The sequence below is a fragment of the Notamacropus eugenii genome, chromosome 6 (genome assembly GCF_028372415.1).
Source record: "Notamacropus eugenii isolate mMacEug1 chromosome 6, mMacEug1.pri_v2, whole genome shotgun sequence".
NCBI classification, from domain to species: Eukaryota; Metazoa; Chordata; class Mammalia; order Diprotodontia; family Macropodidae; genus Notamacropus; species Notamacropus eugenii.
This window is the reverse complement of record NC_092877.1, coordinates 329,472,414-329,492,163: the sequence shown is the minus strand read 5'-3', so window position 1 is coordinate 329,492,163 and position 19,750 is coordinate 329,472,414. Positions and strand designations below refer to the sequence as shown.

The window sequence follows — 19,750 nt, the reverse complement described above, 5'->3', positions numbered from 1 at the left end:
CTGCTGAAGGTCCTGGGGGAAAAACTAGAAGATCAAGGGATTTTTTTTTTCTTCCCAGCCCAAAATATTTTTTCCAGATTTTTTTTTGAGAGATGAGGAATGAAAAATCACAAAGAAAGCATTTTTTTCCTGAATTTTTCTTTTTTTCTTCTGGATCTTTACATCTCCAATTACTACAAATGAGGCATGTCTATATTCTATCAATTAAGTAGGAAAAATCCAAACTTGTTATGTGATATTATAGAGACACAAAACAGACATTGGTTGACTGAATTTGTTTATTTATTTTAACTCTCAAGGGGTTAGGTTGACTTACTTTAGATCAGAAGTTAAGTTGTTTGTTTATTTTTTTTGTCTCATAGACCCATTTGGCAATCTGGTGAAGGGTATGATCAATCCCCTACTCAGAATAATGTTTTTAAATGCATAAAATAAAACATATAAAATTACAAAGAAAACCAAATTGAAAGTTATCAAAATATTAAAACAAAAAAACAAGTTCCCAGATCCTGGATTAAGGGCCCTCAGCTGAGAGGCAGCTGTTTCTCATAAAGCAGATGGGGATATTTGCCCCAATCTCTGAGAAAAGAGAACACTCAGAAATAGAGAAGATGCAGCTGCTGCTTAGTGGTTAACAGTAAGTCATTCATGTCCTGTAGTGCATTCTGAAAGTCAAAGAAGAGATGAGCAAAATGGAAAACAACCCCAAAAAAAGGCATTAAATTAATAAACAAAACTAGGAACTTCTTTGGGAGGGGCTGGAAACAATAAATTTTCTGTTCCGGTGAAAGTTCCGTAAGGTCAGGAAATGTCTTTTTTTTTACTTTTTTACCGTATGTGTTCCTTCTACATCGTAAGCACTTAACAAATGCTTATTGATTTGTTCACTTGATAAATCATTAGCTAGTGTGATTTATAAAAAAGAGGAAAGCTCAATTACCAGTAACAAAAATAAAAAGAATTCATAACAAAATAAAGATGTTGATTCGGATTGTGTTATAAAGTATGGACAAAAAAAATTGTGCAGAAAATACTTTTTTGGGGGGGGAGGAAGTATTTCTTTTTTAAAATGGATTTTTACTATTATCTTTTTTATCACCTACATTTCTCCCCGTATTCCTTCTCAGAGTCATTGCTTATAACAAATAATTTTTTCAAAGAAAATGAAAAAAAATCTGACATTATATGCGGTGTTCTACATTTGTGAACCCCTACCTCTGCAGCAGTAGGAATAGTATGGAGGAAAGTCTGGCCCTTCTTTGACCTCTTTGTACTGAGCCCCACAAGCCCCTGGGCCTTCTGTGAGCACATGGTTCTTATTATAATTGCTAAAATATACATAGAGCATTAAGGATTAAAAGTGTTTTTATTCAACTCTATAAGGTAAGTACCAAAAATCATTATTCCCATTTGACAGATAAGGAAACTGAGACTGAGAAGTATTAAGTGACTTACCCAACATCCCATAGGTAATAAATGGCAGAGCTGGAATTCAAATTCAGGACAGTATTGACCACTACATCCCACTAATGTGAGAGCAAAAACCAATCAATTAGTTAATCAAAACATTTATCAAGCGCCTATTGCAGCTCAGGCACTGTTTGGAAAGGGCTAAGTGACAGCAGAGCAGATGTGGCATCATTATTCAGTTCAATAGTGAAGTAAAATGGGATTAGATATTATTTTGTCCACTGATCATTTTCCTTCCTGGGACAGAAACATACATACATACATACATATATATATATATACATACATATATATATTTACTGCACAGAGGATTAGAATCACTTCTACACTTGTGTTCAAACTTCTGAGACATCTTTTTTTTTTTTAAGCTACTTCATAATTTTTTTTATGTAGAAATTTTTGAAGTATTGTGTTTATACTATCATCACAAAACACCTATCCAAAATAATGCCAATAGAGGATAGAGGGCCCACCTCAAAGCCATGAAGATCTGTGTTGAAGTCCAGACTCTGACGCATATTGTGTGATCCTGGGCAATAACTTTTCGGTGACTCCAGAAAACTCTCCAAGACAATAAACCACCAACAATTTGCATTCTGTGTGGGTGAAAGGGAGGAGTTCCTCACATTCAGGAATCACAGATTCGGACCAAAATATTTCTTCCTTTGTGTATGTATGTATGTGTGTTTGTGTGTGTATAGATTAGATACATATATACACATATACATATTTATCTCTATGTATACATGTAGTCACCCATATCTAAATCTGTTTATCTATCTAGATCCGTCAACATACATAACTTGCACTTGCGTCTTAGCTATAACACTCAAGTTTCAAAGGTAGTCTTCGTATGTTTTCTCCCTTAAGCTGTAGGTAATAAGACCCCCACCAGTGAGCAACCCTTCACTCTGAGCTAGTGGACCTAGGTAGGTCAACGCAAAGATATTTACTGAGACAGCATAATTAGAACAGTAGTTACTTCCCTCTCTATAAACCTGAGGTACACTATCCCCCAAATACATATCAAATGTAGTTCTAGTTTACTTGAATCATTAAGATTTAGAGAATCATTAGGTATTTGGAGATTAATGCCTTATGTGCCCTTGGAATTTGGGTGGTTGGGGGCGGGGAGTTGCAGGAAGAAAATCAGGATGTATGATTTTATCGTTGTGGAAACATTTTCTATATAGGCAGATCAATGACTCCTCTGTAATGTATAGTCTTAGGAAATTGCCCAAGCATTGTCCAGAGTCACATAGTAAGAACAGGAAAGAGGACTTGGTTGGAGATCTGTGGATGGCCCTCCCTACTGTGTGGCTTTACCTCTCCTTGGAAGCCACACATGGTATTTATTTTAACCAGTTTTCTTCCATATTCTAATGTTAGGTCAGAATTCAGGGTCTGAACTCTGGATCAGCAACACCTCTGCCAGGTGATTTGCAAGGATCCACTCCGTGCTTTCAGGCATGGCCCTCTGGCCCAGTGGTGGTCATCCATTGGGTCATCAGGGATGGCCCAATGACTCGTATCATCCAACATCTGAGTACTCTATTTCATAGGATACATAAAAAGACGGTAGCACAGAAACAGCCTTCTTTTCATGCCTAATTTAACTATCAGAGCTGTCTCTATAAATGAGGAGTAACAGAATTCTGTAAGAGACCCCAGTTACTAGGAGACCAATTCAGAGAAGGTTCTTAACCAGGGAGGTGAATATTGGCCAGATCTGGTTAAAGGTCTTTGCAAATGAAGGTAAAAGCAGATGCTGTGAAGTCACACAATTAAGCCAGATGTTATGGGAGACAGACAGAGCTCTCCAGTCATCATTCATAACACCACTCACATTTCTATAGCACTTAAGTTTTCTGAAGCCCTTTACCTGCGTTTTCTCACTGTGAGGTAAGTGCTATGATTATCCCCATTTTGCTGATGAGGAATCAGGATCAGAAAAGTTATGACTTGCTTAAGGTCACACAGCTAATATCTGAGATGGAATTTGAACTCAGGCTTCCTGACTCCAAATGCCCTCTGTCACCTAGCTGCCTCTTGTCATTGACCACCAGAGGTAGAAATACAACTAAGCACAAGCACTTTCAGTATTGCAAGGAGGAATCAATAAATAACAAGTTCCCTCTCCTTTGAGAATCTGCTTTATTTTGGAACTTACAAGTACACAGGGACCTTTATGAGCTTTGTGTTAGAGGGCTCCAAATGTGAACCAAACCTATGCGCTAACGCTGAAGTATCTGGACAGGGGCAGGATGGTTCAGTGGGGAGGGGTCTTGTTCACCCCACGTTCAGGGTAAGCTGCGAGTGAACAACAAAGAAAAGAAACTATGCTGTTTTCAACAGTCTATGGTGTTCCTCTTCTGAAAATGGTGTACTTCTTCTCAAAACAAAGGCATCCAACAGCTTGGCCAGTTTGTAACAACTTGCTTTTCATTGACTATTAATATCATTACCAAATTATGAAATAGAGCAGAATGAGACTTTAGAGTTGACCAAGTCCAACCCTGTCATTTTACAGATGAGAAAACCAAGACACAGTTTTTACTATTTACTATTAATATAGTTACCAAATCATAAAACATATCACAGAAATAGGCCTGGAAGAGACTTTAAAGGTTATGAAGTATAATCCCCTCATTTTGCAGATGAGGAAACCAAGACTCGGGGAGATGAAATCAAGTTGACGAGCATTTATAAAGTATCTGTTATGTGCCAGGGACTGTGGGAAGGGATGGGTATACAAAGAAATGCAGGAAGAAACCTAGGCCCTGCTGTCAAGAACTCTCACTCTAAGGGGGTGACATAATTAGTAATGTATACAATATCTTTACATGGAAGGTAATTGCAAAGGAGAAAATATGAGCAGCTGGGGGGAAGGGCAAGACCCTGAGAAAGGGCCATTTGCAGATGTGGTAGAGAGACTTGAAAATATCCAGGGATTCTTAGAGGTGGAGGTCAGAAGGGACAACATTCCAGGAATGGGGGCATCCCAGGCAGTACAAAGGCACAATGATGGGTGATGGAATGTTGTATGTAAGAAATGACAAGTTCATGAATCATAGAGCATATGGAGGGGAGTAAAGTGTAAGAAAATTGGAAAGATGGTTATAAAAAGTTTAAATGTCAAAGGACTTTATAGTTCATCCTTGAGGCTAGAGTAGTTTATGGAGTTAGGAAGAGGGAGTGACTTGGTCAGCCCTGTATTTTAGCAAATCACTTGGGCTACTGTTTGGAGGATGGTTTGGCATGGGGAGGGACTTAGGGCATCCTGCAGCAAAAAAGTTGAAGAACTACTGATAGAGATAAAAACCCGAACTCCCAGCTCCTTACACTGTGATTCCAGTACATACTTATGCCCTGATCAGATTCCTGACTTCAGTTTCTTTTTCTAATAGTATTTTTTCAATTACATGTAAAATTTTCAACCTTCACCTTTATAAGATTTTGAGTTCCATACTTTTTTCTCCCTCTGTCCCTTTCTCCTCCTTCTCCAAGACGCTAAGCAATCTCATATGGGTTATACATGTACAATCATATTAAACATATTTCCATATTGGACTGTAATTTCTGAAAATTACCCCCAAATGTCTCCTGGTCACCCTTATAAATAGTTACTTGCCTGGATGCCCAAACAGAAAATCTGTAAATAGTGTTATTTAAATGTATTTTATCCTTAGTCTAGTATGTATTAGCGAGAAAGCGAAGTTGAAGTGGAGGGAGGAAATACCACCTTTCTGTGGCCAGAAATTGCCTTTAGGCTTTATCTACAGGTAGCCAAAAGTGCTTTAAATATACTCAAATCAAAGCATGCCCTTTTATGTCTCATTTTCCTTTCCATAATCCATTGACAGGGTTCGGCAGCGGTATGGTCTATCTCCCTGCGGTGGTCATGGTGGGGCAGTACTTTCAGAAGAGGCGAGCCCTAGCTCAGGGGCTTAGCACTACCGGGACAGGATTCGGTACCTTCCTCATGACCGTCTTACTGAAGTATCTTTGCTCAGAATACGGTTGGCGAAGCGCGATGTTCATCCAAGGGGCCGTGTCTTTGAACCTGTGCGTTTGCGGGGCACTCATGCGGCCTCTCCCTCCCAACGAGACCCAACACAAGGAAATCCTTACAAGCAAAGGTGGGGAGAGGGATCTCCAAGTCCCTCTGTCCCATTCAACGGAGTCCATAAAATCGAACGGGCACTGTAACAAAACAGAAGAGAGAGAGGACGGGCCGGCCAAGGAAGAAATGCTCAGTAACTCCCCAGCCCCGGACAGCAAGGGCCAAGACAAGGTGCGACTTGGAAAGAACATGTATGCCCTGCGGGTTCTTAAGATCGTGAGCCGACTCACCCTCCGAATCAGGAAGGGCTTCTGGGACTGGTACTCCAGCTACTTCGGAGCCGCGTCCCTGTTCACCAACCGCATGTTCGTAGCCTTCATCTTCTGGGCTCTCTTCGCCTACAGCAGCTTTGTAATTCCCTTTATTCATCTCCCAGAAATAGTCAAGCTGTACAATCTGTCTGAACAAAACGATGTTTTCCCCTTGACCTCGATCATAGCAATAGTTCATATCTTCGGAAAAGTCATCCTTGGCATCGTGGCCGACTTGCCCTGCATCAGCGTTTGGAACGTCTTTCTGCTGGCGAACCTGAGTCTCGTCATCAGCATCCTCCTTCTGCCGCTGATGCACACCTATGCCAGCCTGGCCGCGATGTGTGCCCTGATAGGCTTTTCCAGCGGCTACTTCTCCCTCATGCCGGTGGTGACTGAAGATCTGGTGGGCATAGAACACCTTGCAAACGCTTACGGCATCATCATTTGTGCCAATGGAATATCTGCCCTGCTGGGACCGCCGTTTGCAGGTAAATAGCTTGTGGTCTGAGTAGTGTTCCGGTTACATAAATGACCCCATCTCTTCTTGGGTTGGTGATCACACAGTATTAGTCTATAAGCTTTACATTTAGTTCATGGCAAGTAAAAAAAAAGAGGCAGCTACAGTTCAGGGGCTCACAACCAGTTAATCTCATGGGCAGTGAGTCTGATGAAGCTCTGAACAGATCCCGTCTCAGAATAACATTTTCAGATGGATAAAATAAAGTAAAATACCTAGGATTACAAAGGAAAACAAATGTATTGAAATAATTATTTTTTAAAATTTCAAGTTCAAGAACCTCAGATTAAAACCCTCTGGTAATCATCATCATCATGGCAGCTAACATCATTATATGGTACTTACTATGTGCTTGGTGCTGCACTAAGCACTTTACAATTATAGTAGTAAATAGGGCACTAGACTCAGAGCAGGGAAGATGTGGGTTTGAATTCTCCCTCCTTTACTTGCTGCTGTGTAATCCTGGGCAAGACTATTCACATTTCTAGGTTTCAGTCTCTTCATTTGTAAAATCAGGGAGTTGCATTCAGTGACCTCCAAGGTCCCTTCAACTAAATTGATATGAGATTTACAAATAACTGCCTTGTGTAGTCTTTTTTTTTCAAGAAATGAAATAAGCTGTAAACCCTTTTTTATGTATTCATGCTCCCTTTTTCTTTCCCATTCCTTCTGTGTTTTCTTGCCCCTTAGTATTTAGTAAGTTACCAGGGTCTTCCTTCAGGAAGGATTTAAGCACTATTTGTTTTTGGTTTATAATAGCTCTCATATCCCTGGAGGTACCTTTTTAGAGTTTCTATGATGAGGATATGGGGCAGCTAGATGGCTCAGTGAACAGAGTACCAGCTCTGGAATCAGGAGGACCTAACTTCAAATCTGGCTTCAGACACTTGCTATCTGGGTGAACCTGGGCAAGTCAGTTGCCTGTTTTGCCTCAGTTTCCTCATCTGTAAAATGAGCTAGAGAAAGAAATGGCAAACCATTCCAGTATCTTTGCCAAGAAGACCCCCAATGGGGTCATGGAGAGTCAGACACGATAGAAATAACTCAATAACAACAAAAATAATGGTGATGAAAAAATTTTAGAAAGCACTGATGACTGGTAGCTGGAGCAGCTAGGCTTGGTCAGTCTGGGCTGCTGGTCTAGGTCATCAGGTATTAAGCACTATGGGTACACGGGCAATCTGATTGGGTTATCAGATGTCAAGCTACCAAGGAAGGGTGAAGAAGCCCAGTCTTTAAGTAAAGAAAGGTGTACATCGTTCAATATCAGGGTGATCTCAGCAGACCTTCCTGGAACCTGTGGTCACAGAAAACAGGAAACAGTCATGACTGAGGACTTTTGCTGTCCTTTAAACTAGAGGCCAGACCTGTCTGCTTGGCCTCGCCTTCTGTGTCCAGCTACTTAGAACTTAAAATGCCCATGGTGGTGTGTTTAGTGAAGCTCCTTCATTCTGAGTCTCCTCTCTCAGGGACATCTTCTCCACATAGATTGGGAATGGAAGTATGCCAGAGGACTAGGTATTGGATGTGTGGTTTCCTTGACATTGGGAGGATTGTGTAATGGCCCCCTTCCTCCATGGGGACCCTAACATCATCCCTCTTCTCATTGCTCCAGTGGTGGGGTCCTCAAAACCTAGGTTAATCAGATCTTGTATGATGTAAAGATTGGGTCACCCAGGATATATTCCCAACCCTCCAATAGACCTTAAACTTATAACCCTTCCAGTCAGCCAGGCATGTTAGTATATGTGGGAATTTCTGGTTTTCTGGACTTTGAATTTTGTGTTTGATATAGTTCTGGATCTCACTTTAAAGATGGTGAATGAAGTTGTGAGAGTTTGAGATATGTAGTCAATGGGACTAAAGTATGAATGGCCAGGTAGGCAGGCAGAACTTGCCCTTGGGGCAATAAGCAATCGATGGTAATTAAGAGATTCCTGGTAACTTTGGAGAGAGTCATTTCAGTTGAGTGGTAAGATCAGAAGTCAAATTGTAAAGACTAGATGAGAGGAGAGGAAATGGAGGCAAGAGCAAGAATAGCTTTTTTGAAGAGTTTGGCTGACAAGGCCAGAGAATATAGGACAAGAAGAAGGAAAGTTGGGATTCTAAGAGGCAGAGATAAGGAGGAGAGCATTCCAGGCTTAGGACTCAGCAAGGGCAAAGGTACAGAGGTGATGCACCATTGTGTATATATAGAGATGTTGGGTGAACCTCAGCAGCCTCCTGGAAGATTCCATGCTGCCATAGTTGGCTTGTCAGAGAAATCTTCAGTATAAAGAATTGTGGAATGAACCACTGATCATATTGGGCAAATCCAAGAACCTTTCAATGTACTTGCCACTATGGAACAGCAGAAGATCACTGACTTTCCAGGGCACCATCTGTTGAATGCATGAGAGGAATTCATTTTTTGGAGGTTGATGGTACATTGTCCTAGTTTAGTACTTAGTATTCAGGATTGTGGGCTATATCTTTGTTGGCCTTTCAACTTCACAGACATGGTGGTATTATTTAGAATTATGACAACAGACAAATTTCAGGCCCCCGTATAGTTCCCTGAGCAAGTGAGCTTTTAAATCCCTGTTGGCCAGAGCCCGCAGCTACTCACTATGACCTATAATAGTCAGGGAAATAAAATCTACCACTGCTGTTGTTCAACAGTACATCTTGATACCTAGCATTGGTACTCTGTGGTTTTCATTCAGAACCTGTCCCTGCCTCTCATTGATCCCAACTTGACTGTGAACTGGACACTTGTGAGTGGTCCCCATTAAGCAGACCTATTTGAGGATGGAATAACAAATGAATGAATGAATGAGAGTGATAGATGGGCAGATTGTCTCTTTTGTAAGCATACTTACTTCTTTAGGCTCTACAGCCAACTGGGAGACTTTTTGTCATCATATAGTACTGGTCCCTTAATCCCACATGACCTAAAATAGGCTCCCTGACAGGTTTCCATGGGGTTACTTGGACTGGAACTAGACAGAAAATGTTTGGGCATGCTTCAGGATTAGGCCACCATAGGCCAGTCCACTTGTGCTCAAGTGAATGAATGAAACATTGATTAAGCACTTACTATGTGCCTAGCACATAGTTCCAAATGCTGAGAATTTAAATACAAAAGTGAACATAGTGTCTGCCCTCAAGGAGCTTATATTCTAAAAAAAGAAACAATACATATAGTGAAGAATGGTGGCTACAGTGAACATTGAGTGTGAAAAGTTTCAGGGACGGTGAGCAGAGTGATAAGGGAGCAGATTGACACATCCTTTCCAGTAGCCATGGAAGCATTGTTATGACTACAGTTTGAGAGCTGGAAAAGGATGTAGGGAGAGGAGCATCTGGTGAGATGTTGGGGATTGGGTAAGGGGAAATATAAGATAAAGCATGGCTGGAAGTGATCTATATTGTAGGCCCATGAAAGAAAGGGTCCATAGAGGACACTGAGGAGAACTCATTCATTTTATAGATAAGAAAGCTAAGGCACTGGGAGATGCAGTGATTCACCCAAGGCCATATAGGTTAATTATTGGTCTCACTTGGATTTAATTCCAAAGTCAAGTGCTCTTTTACCACACCCTGCTAATTACCTCTGGCTCATCCTTGGTATATTAGCCTAGCTCAGGGGTGTGCCTAGCTTCTTCCTTGCATATTCTATACCTGCCCTGACCTTGATGAAATTTATCTCTACCTGAATCTCTGGTTTCATCCACCTAGATTGTTAGCTATATGGTACCTGTCCTTGACTCTTGACTGCCCCCTAGTGAGTCCTTGCAGTATGACCTCCTGTATACATTTAGTCTTTGAAGGTATGTTGTCTACAGTTATTCAGAGCAAGCAACTAAGAAATCATTCAAACTGATTATGACAAATTGGTCCAGGAAGCCCCAGAACTTGTCATTTTTTGCTAAAAGTTAGACAAAGCATCAAACAAACCACCATACACTCAACGTGCCCATTTTGAATACAGAATGTCATCTTTCATTCACCATTACTCTATGGATAGATGACAGCTGTCAAGTTCTCACCCATTAACAAGTTGAAAGGGTGGAACAAACACCTGAACCTGGGGAGATGGGACCATAGTTTAGGCCAAAAGGAAAGAGAACACTTTGATGAGGTTAAGGCCAAAAAGTACTCACAAACTTGACCAGGCTCAAGAGCTAGCTACTAGGAGCTGCTAGGTGGCACAGTGGATAGAGTGCTGGGACTGGAGGCAGGAAGACTCATATTCCTGAGTTCAATTCCAGCCTCAGTCTGTGTGACCCTCAGCAAATTACTTAACCCTGTTTACCTCAGTTTCCTCATATGTAAAATGAACTAGAGAAGGAAATGGCAAACCGTTCCAGTACCTTTGCCAAATGGGTTCATGAAGAGTTGGATATGACAGAAATGACTGGACAACATCAACAAAAGAGTTTTTACAGTCATAGAATGGGAGCCCAGAGAGGCTTGTCCATAACTGAGGACAGAGCTTCATAGAACAAGAAAGCATAATAACAGAGGAAGCACAAAGCACCTTCAAATGACCAGTTGACCCACCCAGTGTCAGAGAAATTGGGTGCCATTTTTCAGTAGGTTTAATTTTACTGTTTCACAGAAGCATAGAAGTTTAGAGATGAAAGGAGCCTTAGTGGCCATCTAACAGAACTCATCCCTGAAAAGGCATCCCTGCTACAACATATCCTACAACATAGCCCCAAAGGGGCCATTAAATCTCTGCATGAAGACTTCCAGTTAAGGGGAGCCCATTATCTCTAGAAACAGCCTGTCCCACTTGCAAATAGTTCTAATTATTGGGAAGATTTTCATAACATCAAGCCTCGGTTTGTCTTATTTTTTTTAAATAACTTGCACCCATTGCTCCTGATTCTACCCTCTGAACAAACAGAATGAGTTTCATCTCTCCTTCGGAGGTTGGCCTCTGAAGTCCCTTCCAACTCTCAAACCTGTGATCCTATGAAAGACAGTTTGTTTCCTTCAGAGTCTCTACCCAAAGTTCCTATGAGCCACTCTCTACTTGCATCAGCACCTTGTGGTCCATGCACCTCACAGATCTAGTTTGGTGATGGTTTCATAAATGCATCTCATATGATTAAAGATAAAGTCCTCAAGCGCCCTGTGCTTGGTGAGTGAATGCATACAGCCCCTTGGGATCTCTATTTCTGAGGGCCGAGTGTAATGGTGTGCTCATGCAAGTATGCAGGGACAAGGTGTCTGCTTCAGATGAGTGGAGAAAGGATGTGGTGATCATGGTAGTCTTCCTGCAAGGACAGGTTGGTTTCCTTCTTGATGATGGCCTCTGACTACTTCCTCTTGTAACCCCCACCAAGGACATCGGCCCAGTCTGGGACTGAAGGGACCACCTGAGAGTCCTACAAATAGCCAGGTCATGCATGTTAGCCTTTGAATGCTGAAGGCCATGTAGGAGGAAAGAGAGGAATAGGTTAGGTCAAAGGTTAACACCTTCCAGGGGCCCCCACCTTGGTTTCATGGGTGACTGGGCCCCAAGACGATTAATCAGCCTTTTTCAGTAACTTAAAGTAATATTGGTAAGTTGGGATGAAAAGATGGAAAGAGTTTGGTATAGTAGAAATAAGGGGAGGGAACAAATATTTATTAAGTACCTACTGTGTGTCAGGTATTGTGCAAAGGGCAAAGAGCCCAAGTTCTGGTTCCAACTACATCACTAAATTGCTAAGTGACTTTAGTTAAGTCCCTTGATCTCTGGATCTTGGTAACCTCATCTGTGAGATGAAGGGCTTGACATAAATTTCTTCAAGTTGCCTTCCAGCTCTTAACATCTTGAGATTTTAGCTGGGAAAATGGGGGTGGGATTCCTTATGTCTGATTGATCCTTAAAGAGTTGGTTTGGGAGATGATATGTGTTGTTGGAGGTCCCCATGGAGTCTTTAACCTCTCTCTCTGAATTCTTCAGACTAATCATTCCCTTTAGTGCAGGTATTCCATAACAGACATATCCCATAGTTTGTTCAACCATTCCCTCATCATTGGGTATATATCTGGTTTCCATATTTTTCTTATAACAAATAATGCTGCTATGAACATATTTGTCCATATGGCTTTTTTCTTGCTGTCAATAAATTCCCTAAGGGTATGTAGTCTCAGTAGTGGACTCTCTGGATTAAAAAGTAGAAATTATTTGATAGCTTTCTTTGCACAGTTTACAGTTTCATCTACAGTGAATTAGCATTTTTGCCTTTCCACAAGCCCCTCCAATTGGGATTTTCTTGTCTTTTGGCATCTTAGCTAGCTTGGTAAATGTGAAATGATGCTCATAAAATCATAGACTTAGAGATGGAAGGGGCCTCAGAGGTGATCTAGTCCAATTCCCTTCTATTACAGATGAGGAAACTGAGGTTGAGAGAATTTAACCCACTTTGTCTGAAGTCACATAGGTAGCAAAGCCCAGACCTGGGGATTTGAGCTCAGTTAGTCTGACTCCATGTCAAGTATTCTTTCCCCATCTGCCTGAGATGGCCTATCAGGGTTGTGTTAGCTTACATTTCCCCTAATATTTGTGATTTTGAACATCTTTTTTTAGATGGCCAGTAATTTGTTTCATCTTTAGAAAACTGTTCATGTTGTTTGGCCACTTGTCTATTGGTCATCCATTCCCAGTGGCTCACCATATTGATGCCAAACTTAGTGCAGACATCAGTGCCCCTTACACATCAACTCCCTATAAGTTTTAGATGTCAGACACATTCAATGCAAAGAATCCTCCTCCCAATCTGTATCTTTTCTTCTGATTCCAGTTGCATTGATTTTATTTTTTGAATGCTTTTTAAATTTGCAGGTGGCATAAAGCTGGGAGATATAGCTTCCACATTGGATGACAGGGTCAGGATCCTAAAAGATACTGACAGGCTCTAGAATATGGGGGCCAAGAGTAATAAACTGAAATTTAGTAGTCATGTTAAGTCTTACACTTTAGGTTCAAGATGATAGCCTCCAAGGATCCTTTCAGCTCTAAATTTATGATCCTATGTGTCTGGGCTACAGTTCATCTAATGAACTGGATGTTTTTAGGGCACTAAAAACTGAATGTGAGCCAGCATTATGATATGACAGACTTTTAGCTAATGGAATATTAAATTACATTAAGGGAGGCATAGTCCTTAACTAGGAAAGTGAGAGTCCCACTTTACTCTGTTCTAATTAGACCATATTTGGAGTATTATATCCAGTTTCAGATTCTACATTTTAGGAAGGACATTATTACTGAAGAATGTCCCAAGGAAGACTTGATATCATGCCAGATGAGAATCTCTTGAAAACATTGCATTGGCAGAAGAGAAGATTTAGGGGGATCTGATAATTATCCTCAAGTATTTGAAGGACTGTCATATCAGAGAGGATAGATTTATTCTTTCTGACCACAGCGGGAGGAGTTGTGAGAAGTCAGATTGAAACATGATGTAATAAACCATCCAGATAATGGACATAATAAATTTAAGCTTGACATTAATAATTAGACTATCCAAATAATCTTAATAATTAGACTATCTAAAAATGAATAAGCTGCCTAGGAAGATAGATGGGAGGTTGGATGGGTTATGGGGTATCACCATTGTTAACTGTTCTTCATAGGACATTTTGTAGAAGAGATGCTAGTTCAGGTATGGATGGGTTGGACTGAGACTTTTTCCAACTTTTGAGAGTCTATGATTCTGCCTGGCAAATAGATTAGTAACTGCTCATTGGCTCCCTGAATAATGGGCATATCTCCTTGGCATGATCCAGTTAGTTGTTCCTAGAGCTCAGTGCTGACTTAACTGTAATTACTGGAATTAGGATTGTAGTGTCCAGGCCTTCTCTGTTCATTGAAGGGGGTTTCCTATACTACTCCTTGCTGTAATATTGATAAAAGATGTGAGGATCTTTGTTATTAGGCCCTTCATTCTGCCAACCTGACCAGATGGTTAGAGATAACAGTTTGGGATTTCACATAGTCTCTTTGTGGCTTGTCTGTTATGATGGATTTTTTTTTAAATAAAAATTTAATTTACTATTTTTTGAGACGATGTCTCCCTGCCTCACTGAGTAGTTCAGGAACCACTCATGGACCTGACCTCTCCACTCTTTATTAGTCATAGGAGCTTTGATCTTCTCCATTCCCATCCCTAGCTGATTTACCCCTTCTGAGATAACCTGATGCCCGCCCCCCCCACTCTGAGGGGCTCATCACATTGATGCCAAACTTAATGCAGATACCAGATTAGCATAGCTCAGAAGTCCAGAGCTTGAGATCTACCAGTCTCAGCCTCCCTGGTGCCACCGTACCCAGTGAGCGTATCATGACAGATTAAACAAGATAGTCATGTAAGCAGAGGCTTCTACTCAGAACCCCTGTAGCAGGGCAGGTGCTTTTACCCTGGCTTTTACTAGTCTAAGGATCTAACGTAGCATCCTAGAAGTCTAGAGAATAGATCAGGGGTCCCTAAATCACAGAATACTAGAACTGGAAGCCAGGCACCTTAAAGATAACCTAATCTAATCAATTCCATTCATTTTGCTGATGAGGAAATTGATAATTAGAGCAACGCCATAATGACATGCCAGGAGATACAGCTAGTTGGTAGAAGGTTTGGGTCTAGAACTCAGATGTCCTTATTCCCTTACAGTTCAGTGTCCTTTCTATTATATGATGGGCTTGGAAAGGCTTCTGGCAGTAGTGGTTATCTCACAGGGCTTTTGCTGCCTTTTAAGTTATACCTGCTCAGCTCCACCAGCCCTTAGCCCCTCGAATTTAAAAAACTTTTAATAATCCCTAAAAAAAAGTTTCTTCATTGTCAGTCTCTGTGGAGGAAGCATCTCCTAGAAATGGATGGACATTGTTGTTGGGTTGTATCTGACTCTTCATGACTCCATTGAGGTTTTCTTGTCAGAAATACTAGAGTGCTCTGCCATTTCCTTTTCCAGTTTATTTTACAGATGAGGAACCTGAGGCAAAGACTTGCCCAGAGGCACACAACTAGTAGGTTTCTGAGGCCAGATTTGAACTCAGGTAGATGAATTTTCCTGACTCCAGGTCTGGTGCTCTATCCACTGAACCATCTAACTGCCCTACCAAAAAAAAAAAAAAAGATGGTGGATCATCATAAATACCCTAAGGGATCAGGAATTCTTCCCTGACCCTGAGCCTCCTCATTTTAGCTATTGTCCGCTAGGAGTTGTATGATCACAGGACCTTAATTAAAGACATTCTGTACTTGTACTATCAAGAATCTATCTGTTCTGTAGGATAATCACCTTCTAAGTCAACAAGCATTTATTAAGCACCTACTATTTGCTAAGGGCTGATGATACAAAGAAAATTGTGTGACCCTGGAGAAGTCACTTAAAATCTTCCAGAGCGTCCCACTCCTCATCATGAACAATCCAAGCCCTCAAAGATCTCACAGTCTAAAGGAGGAGACAACATGCCAATGACTATGAATAAACAAGATATATGCAAGATAAATTGGAGATATTTGTGTAGTCCGAGTGGCTAGGATTTCTCTCGCCAAGAACCACCTTCCATGTAACTGGAATTTTTAAAATGTACATTTTGGAGGAAATGTCTGAGCCCAGAATACAAACTTTTCCTGCCTCCACGAAATTGTGTGTGTGTGTGTGTGTGTGTGTGTGTGTGTTTGTGTAAATGAACTGGAGAAAGAAATGGCAAACCACTTTAGTATCTTTACCAAGAAAACTCCAGATGGGATCATGAAGAGTCAGACTTGACTGAAAAACAATACATATATGCACATATGTACATATATGTACACATACCAAGAAACACTAACTAGATTATAAACTCTTTGAGGGCAGTACTGCTTTCCTTCTATCCCCAGCACCTGATCCACAGTAGGTACTTAATAATGCTTAATGACTATTTATTTCCAATTTTTGTGTCAAGCCACCTTACATGAATCAGAAATTCAGGAAAAGTAGGGAAGAAAAGTGAAACCTAATGATCACAGTGCTGCTAGAGTTGGTGGCATCTCTGGCACTGTCTCCCCCAAAGCGGGACAGAGGCAAGGCAGGAGGGGTACACAATTGCACCACGTGCCAACTAGAAATCACAACTAGCTCAGGCTTTGCCACAAAGAATTACAACCACAGATGAATTGGGGGAAAAAATTAACCCAGGAAAATGAATTTATTTCTTTTTTACCCCCAAAAAACTTAGACTGATAACAAATGCTCAGTTCCAGTGTTTTTCTAAGACTCAGGAAAAATCACACAGCTTTGCTATGAAAACTTGAGAACAAAACCATACTTCCAATTAAAAAAAAAACAACCCAACAAACAAACAAAACCAAACCCTGGCTTCTGGTTTCAGCATCACCATTCAGCTCTGGGAACTTTAGGACCCAATTTGCCTCTAGCATTTCCAGGCATTGTCATGTAGCCAGTCCAACAAAACATACTCAGTTCACTTCTTTCAAAAATGTACAAAATAATCCCAAACTCAGAAGTCAGATTGCACTGGACAAGAGTCTACACATAAAAACTAAATACCAAATAGTATTTTTTTCATCTCAAGAAGACAATTGCCTGTTTATTTTGTTCACCAGGAAAACAAGTTCCCCTCCTTTTCATGGTGGTTTCACATGAAAAGAGGATACAATTAACATGGTTGGATGGGGCGAGGGTGGCGTTTATTTTGAAGATGTTCTGAACTACTGATATGAGCCAGTTGGGAGGCAAGTTTGGGTCCAGTGCAAAGAATTACAGTGTTGAGATCATATCTTGGGAGAGCAGTGCTGGAAAGATTTATTCAGTACATTGATTCTTAGAAACTTTGTCTATGGAAGTGAATCATTTCATCATGGAGGTCAAGGTCAAAAACTGCCCCTAAAATACCATCCATCCTGCCCTGCATTACCCAATGTGTGGAGGACAAAGGATAGGGAACATAAAGGCAGGATCTGAAAGCAGAGGTCAGGGTCCTAAGAGTTCTGGAAATAGACCTGCCGATTATGTGTTCCTTGAATTGAGGACCTCCCCTGCATATGAGTGATATTTGGGCTCTGTGTTGAATCCTGTTTCAGATACTAGCTGTGTGACCCTGGAGAAGTCACTTGAAATCTTCCAGAGCATCCCACTCTTCATCGTAAAATAGGGATAATGATGTTTCCTAAGAGAGTTATCATAGATTCTATAGAAATGTGAAATGCTGTTTTTGTTGTACTGTATGTTATTTTTGTATTATATTTGTCCCAAGAGTTATTTTGTCACCAGGAAAATGACTTTCCCTCCTTTTTATGGTGATTTTACATGAAAAGAGAATACAAGTAACATGGTGGGGCAGAGGGTGGGGAGGGATGTTTATTTTGAAGCCGTTCTGAACTTCTGACATGAGCCAGGTAGGAGACATTCTCTGGTAGAACTCTTCACAGGTGACAAAAGATGGGATTTCCTAAGAAATCTTATTTTGCTTAAAACAATTTACTCAACTATGGCTCCATAGCTGAAGATTTAGAATACATTTTTATGCATTTAGTCTTTGTTTTTTGCATTTTGTCTTCATTTTTATGCATTTTCATCTTTTGAAACTGGGAACAGGAAATTACATTTTAAAGTACTTAATTATAACCTCATCTCTCACGGAGGCGGCGAGCAGATAGATCTTCAGATCTGGTATCAGGAACACCCTAAATTCAAATCCAGTCTCAGACATTTACTAGCTGTGTGATCCCAGGCAAGTCACTTAATCCGTCGGCCTCAGTTTCTTCAAATGTAGCATGGGGATAATAATAGCACCAGATCAAAGGGTGGCTCTGAGCATCAAATGAGATCTATTTAATGTGTTTTACAAACCTTTTAAGTACTGCATAAATGTTCATTATTATTAAATCACTTGTTGAAATGGAAGAACTTAATGCTTAACATTTAAATGTTCGAATTCTTTTCATAAATAAAATAACTTCGATACAGCTTAGTCCTGTGGTTCTAATTAAAGTCTGCCTGTGAACTTCTGTGATCTAAGGACAAAAACCCAGGATGAACCCTTAGAATTAAAAGCAGAGATGGAAGAATGACAAATGAAGGAAATGTTCCAACAGTCCTGTTGAAACATTACCAAGTAAAATGATTTTGCCTTATATATATATTTGTATTAAGTGACATAGACACATAAAGAGGGATGGCAGAAAAACACAAAAAAGACTTCTTGGATTTGTTTTTGTCATGGGCTGTACACTGATTCTCCCCATTTTTCTTCTTCTTGCAGGTTGGATCTACGACATCACCCAAAAATATGATTTTTCCTTCTACATATGCGGCTTGCTTTACATGGTGGGAATGCTCTTTTTACTTATCCAGCCTTGTATCCAACTAAAGGAAAAACCAAGAAAAAAATACATAGAAGGCACACATGTTTAGTGCCATTTGAAACGGAGTTCTCAGCACCCCATTGCTACCCTAAAGAAACAAAGGTATCTCATTTAGGGCACTACTCTGGCAGGCACTGTTCTGAATGCCAGCTGAGTTTATACAGGTGACATGATACATCAAAGCTGAGCTATTCAAGAATTTCCAGAAACATCCTCATAAAAGCAAATACCTTGTTGCACATAGGGCCCTCAGAGCTTGCTTTTTTAAAAAAGAGAAAGGTTGTTGGTTTTTTTTAACCTCTTTACAATCACTTCCTTTGTGAGCTGGGGGGAAAAAAGAAGAAAAATTTATCAGACTACTTAACATAAACAGGCTGATAAATTGGTTTGTAAGCACAAGACTGCGGCTAGATTTCTGAACCAACTCTTACCTGTAGAGAATTACTATTGTATCAGTGTACAATAAAACTGGCATATGCTCAAGATTCAAGTAGTTTTGTACAACTTAAAAATATTTCTACGATAAAGAAATGAATGCAGTTTATATTTTTCTCAAGAAATTCTGAAGATTATAATATTGTCACTCACAAAAAACGATCTCAGTACATTTTCAATAGTCATAGGTAACTAGTGATCCAAGGGCTATTACCTTCTAGGCACTTTGATTCTGATAATGCCTGTCTCAGATTTAAGGGCAAAACTTTGGGTAAATAAAAACTGGGAGTGGGGAGAGGATTGTGGGCTGGGTGGTGGGACAACCAGTGTCATGGTTTCCTTGTATGTGAAGTATAGAATCCTTTATGACCATCCTGAAAGGACGGTTATGAAGATAAACTGGTCTTTAAAAAACTCCTTGTCAATACAATATAGCAATGATAAAATGAAAAGTTACACATGTGTGTCCTTTTAAAACAAGTTAGCTCTTCATTCTGGTGATTCCCATTACCAAGCAGATAACCCATTTACTTGTAGTCTCAACAGTTTTGTAAGCAGTTCTGTTGACAGGTTTCTGAACGAAAGAGCTACTATATATGAC

General features: G+C 40.4%; 1 protein-coding gene across 1 annotated transcript in view; it reads left to right on the top strand.

Annotated features, from left to right (window-relative positions):
• SLC16A14 (solute carrier family 16 member 14) overlaps nucleotides 1-18,875 on the top strand; it is a 44,452-nt gene extending 25,577 nt beyond the window's left edge. The window contains exons 4-5 of the mRNA XM_072618114.1: nucleotides 5,334-6,335; nucleotides 18,612-18,875. Of these exons, the coding sequence (XP_072474215.1) occupies nucleotides 5,334-6,335; nucleotides 18,612-18,763 (1,154 nt within the window). The 3' untranslated portion in view covers nucleotides 18,764-18,875. The remainder of the gene's footprint in view (nucleotides 1-5,333; nucleotides 6,336-18,611) is intronic.
• The last annotated feature ends 875 nt before the right edge of the window (nucleotides 18,876-19,750 follow it).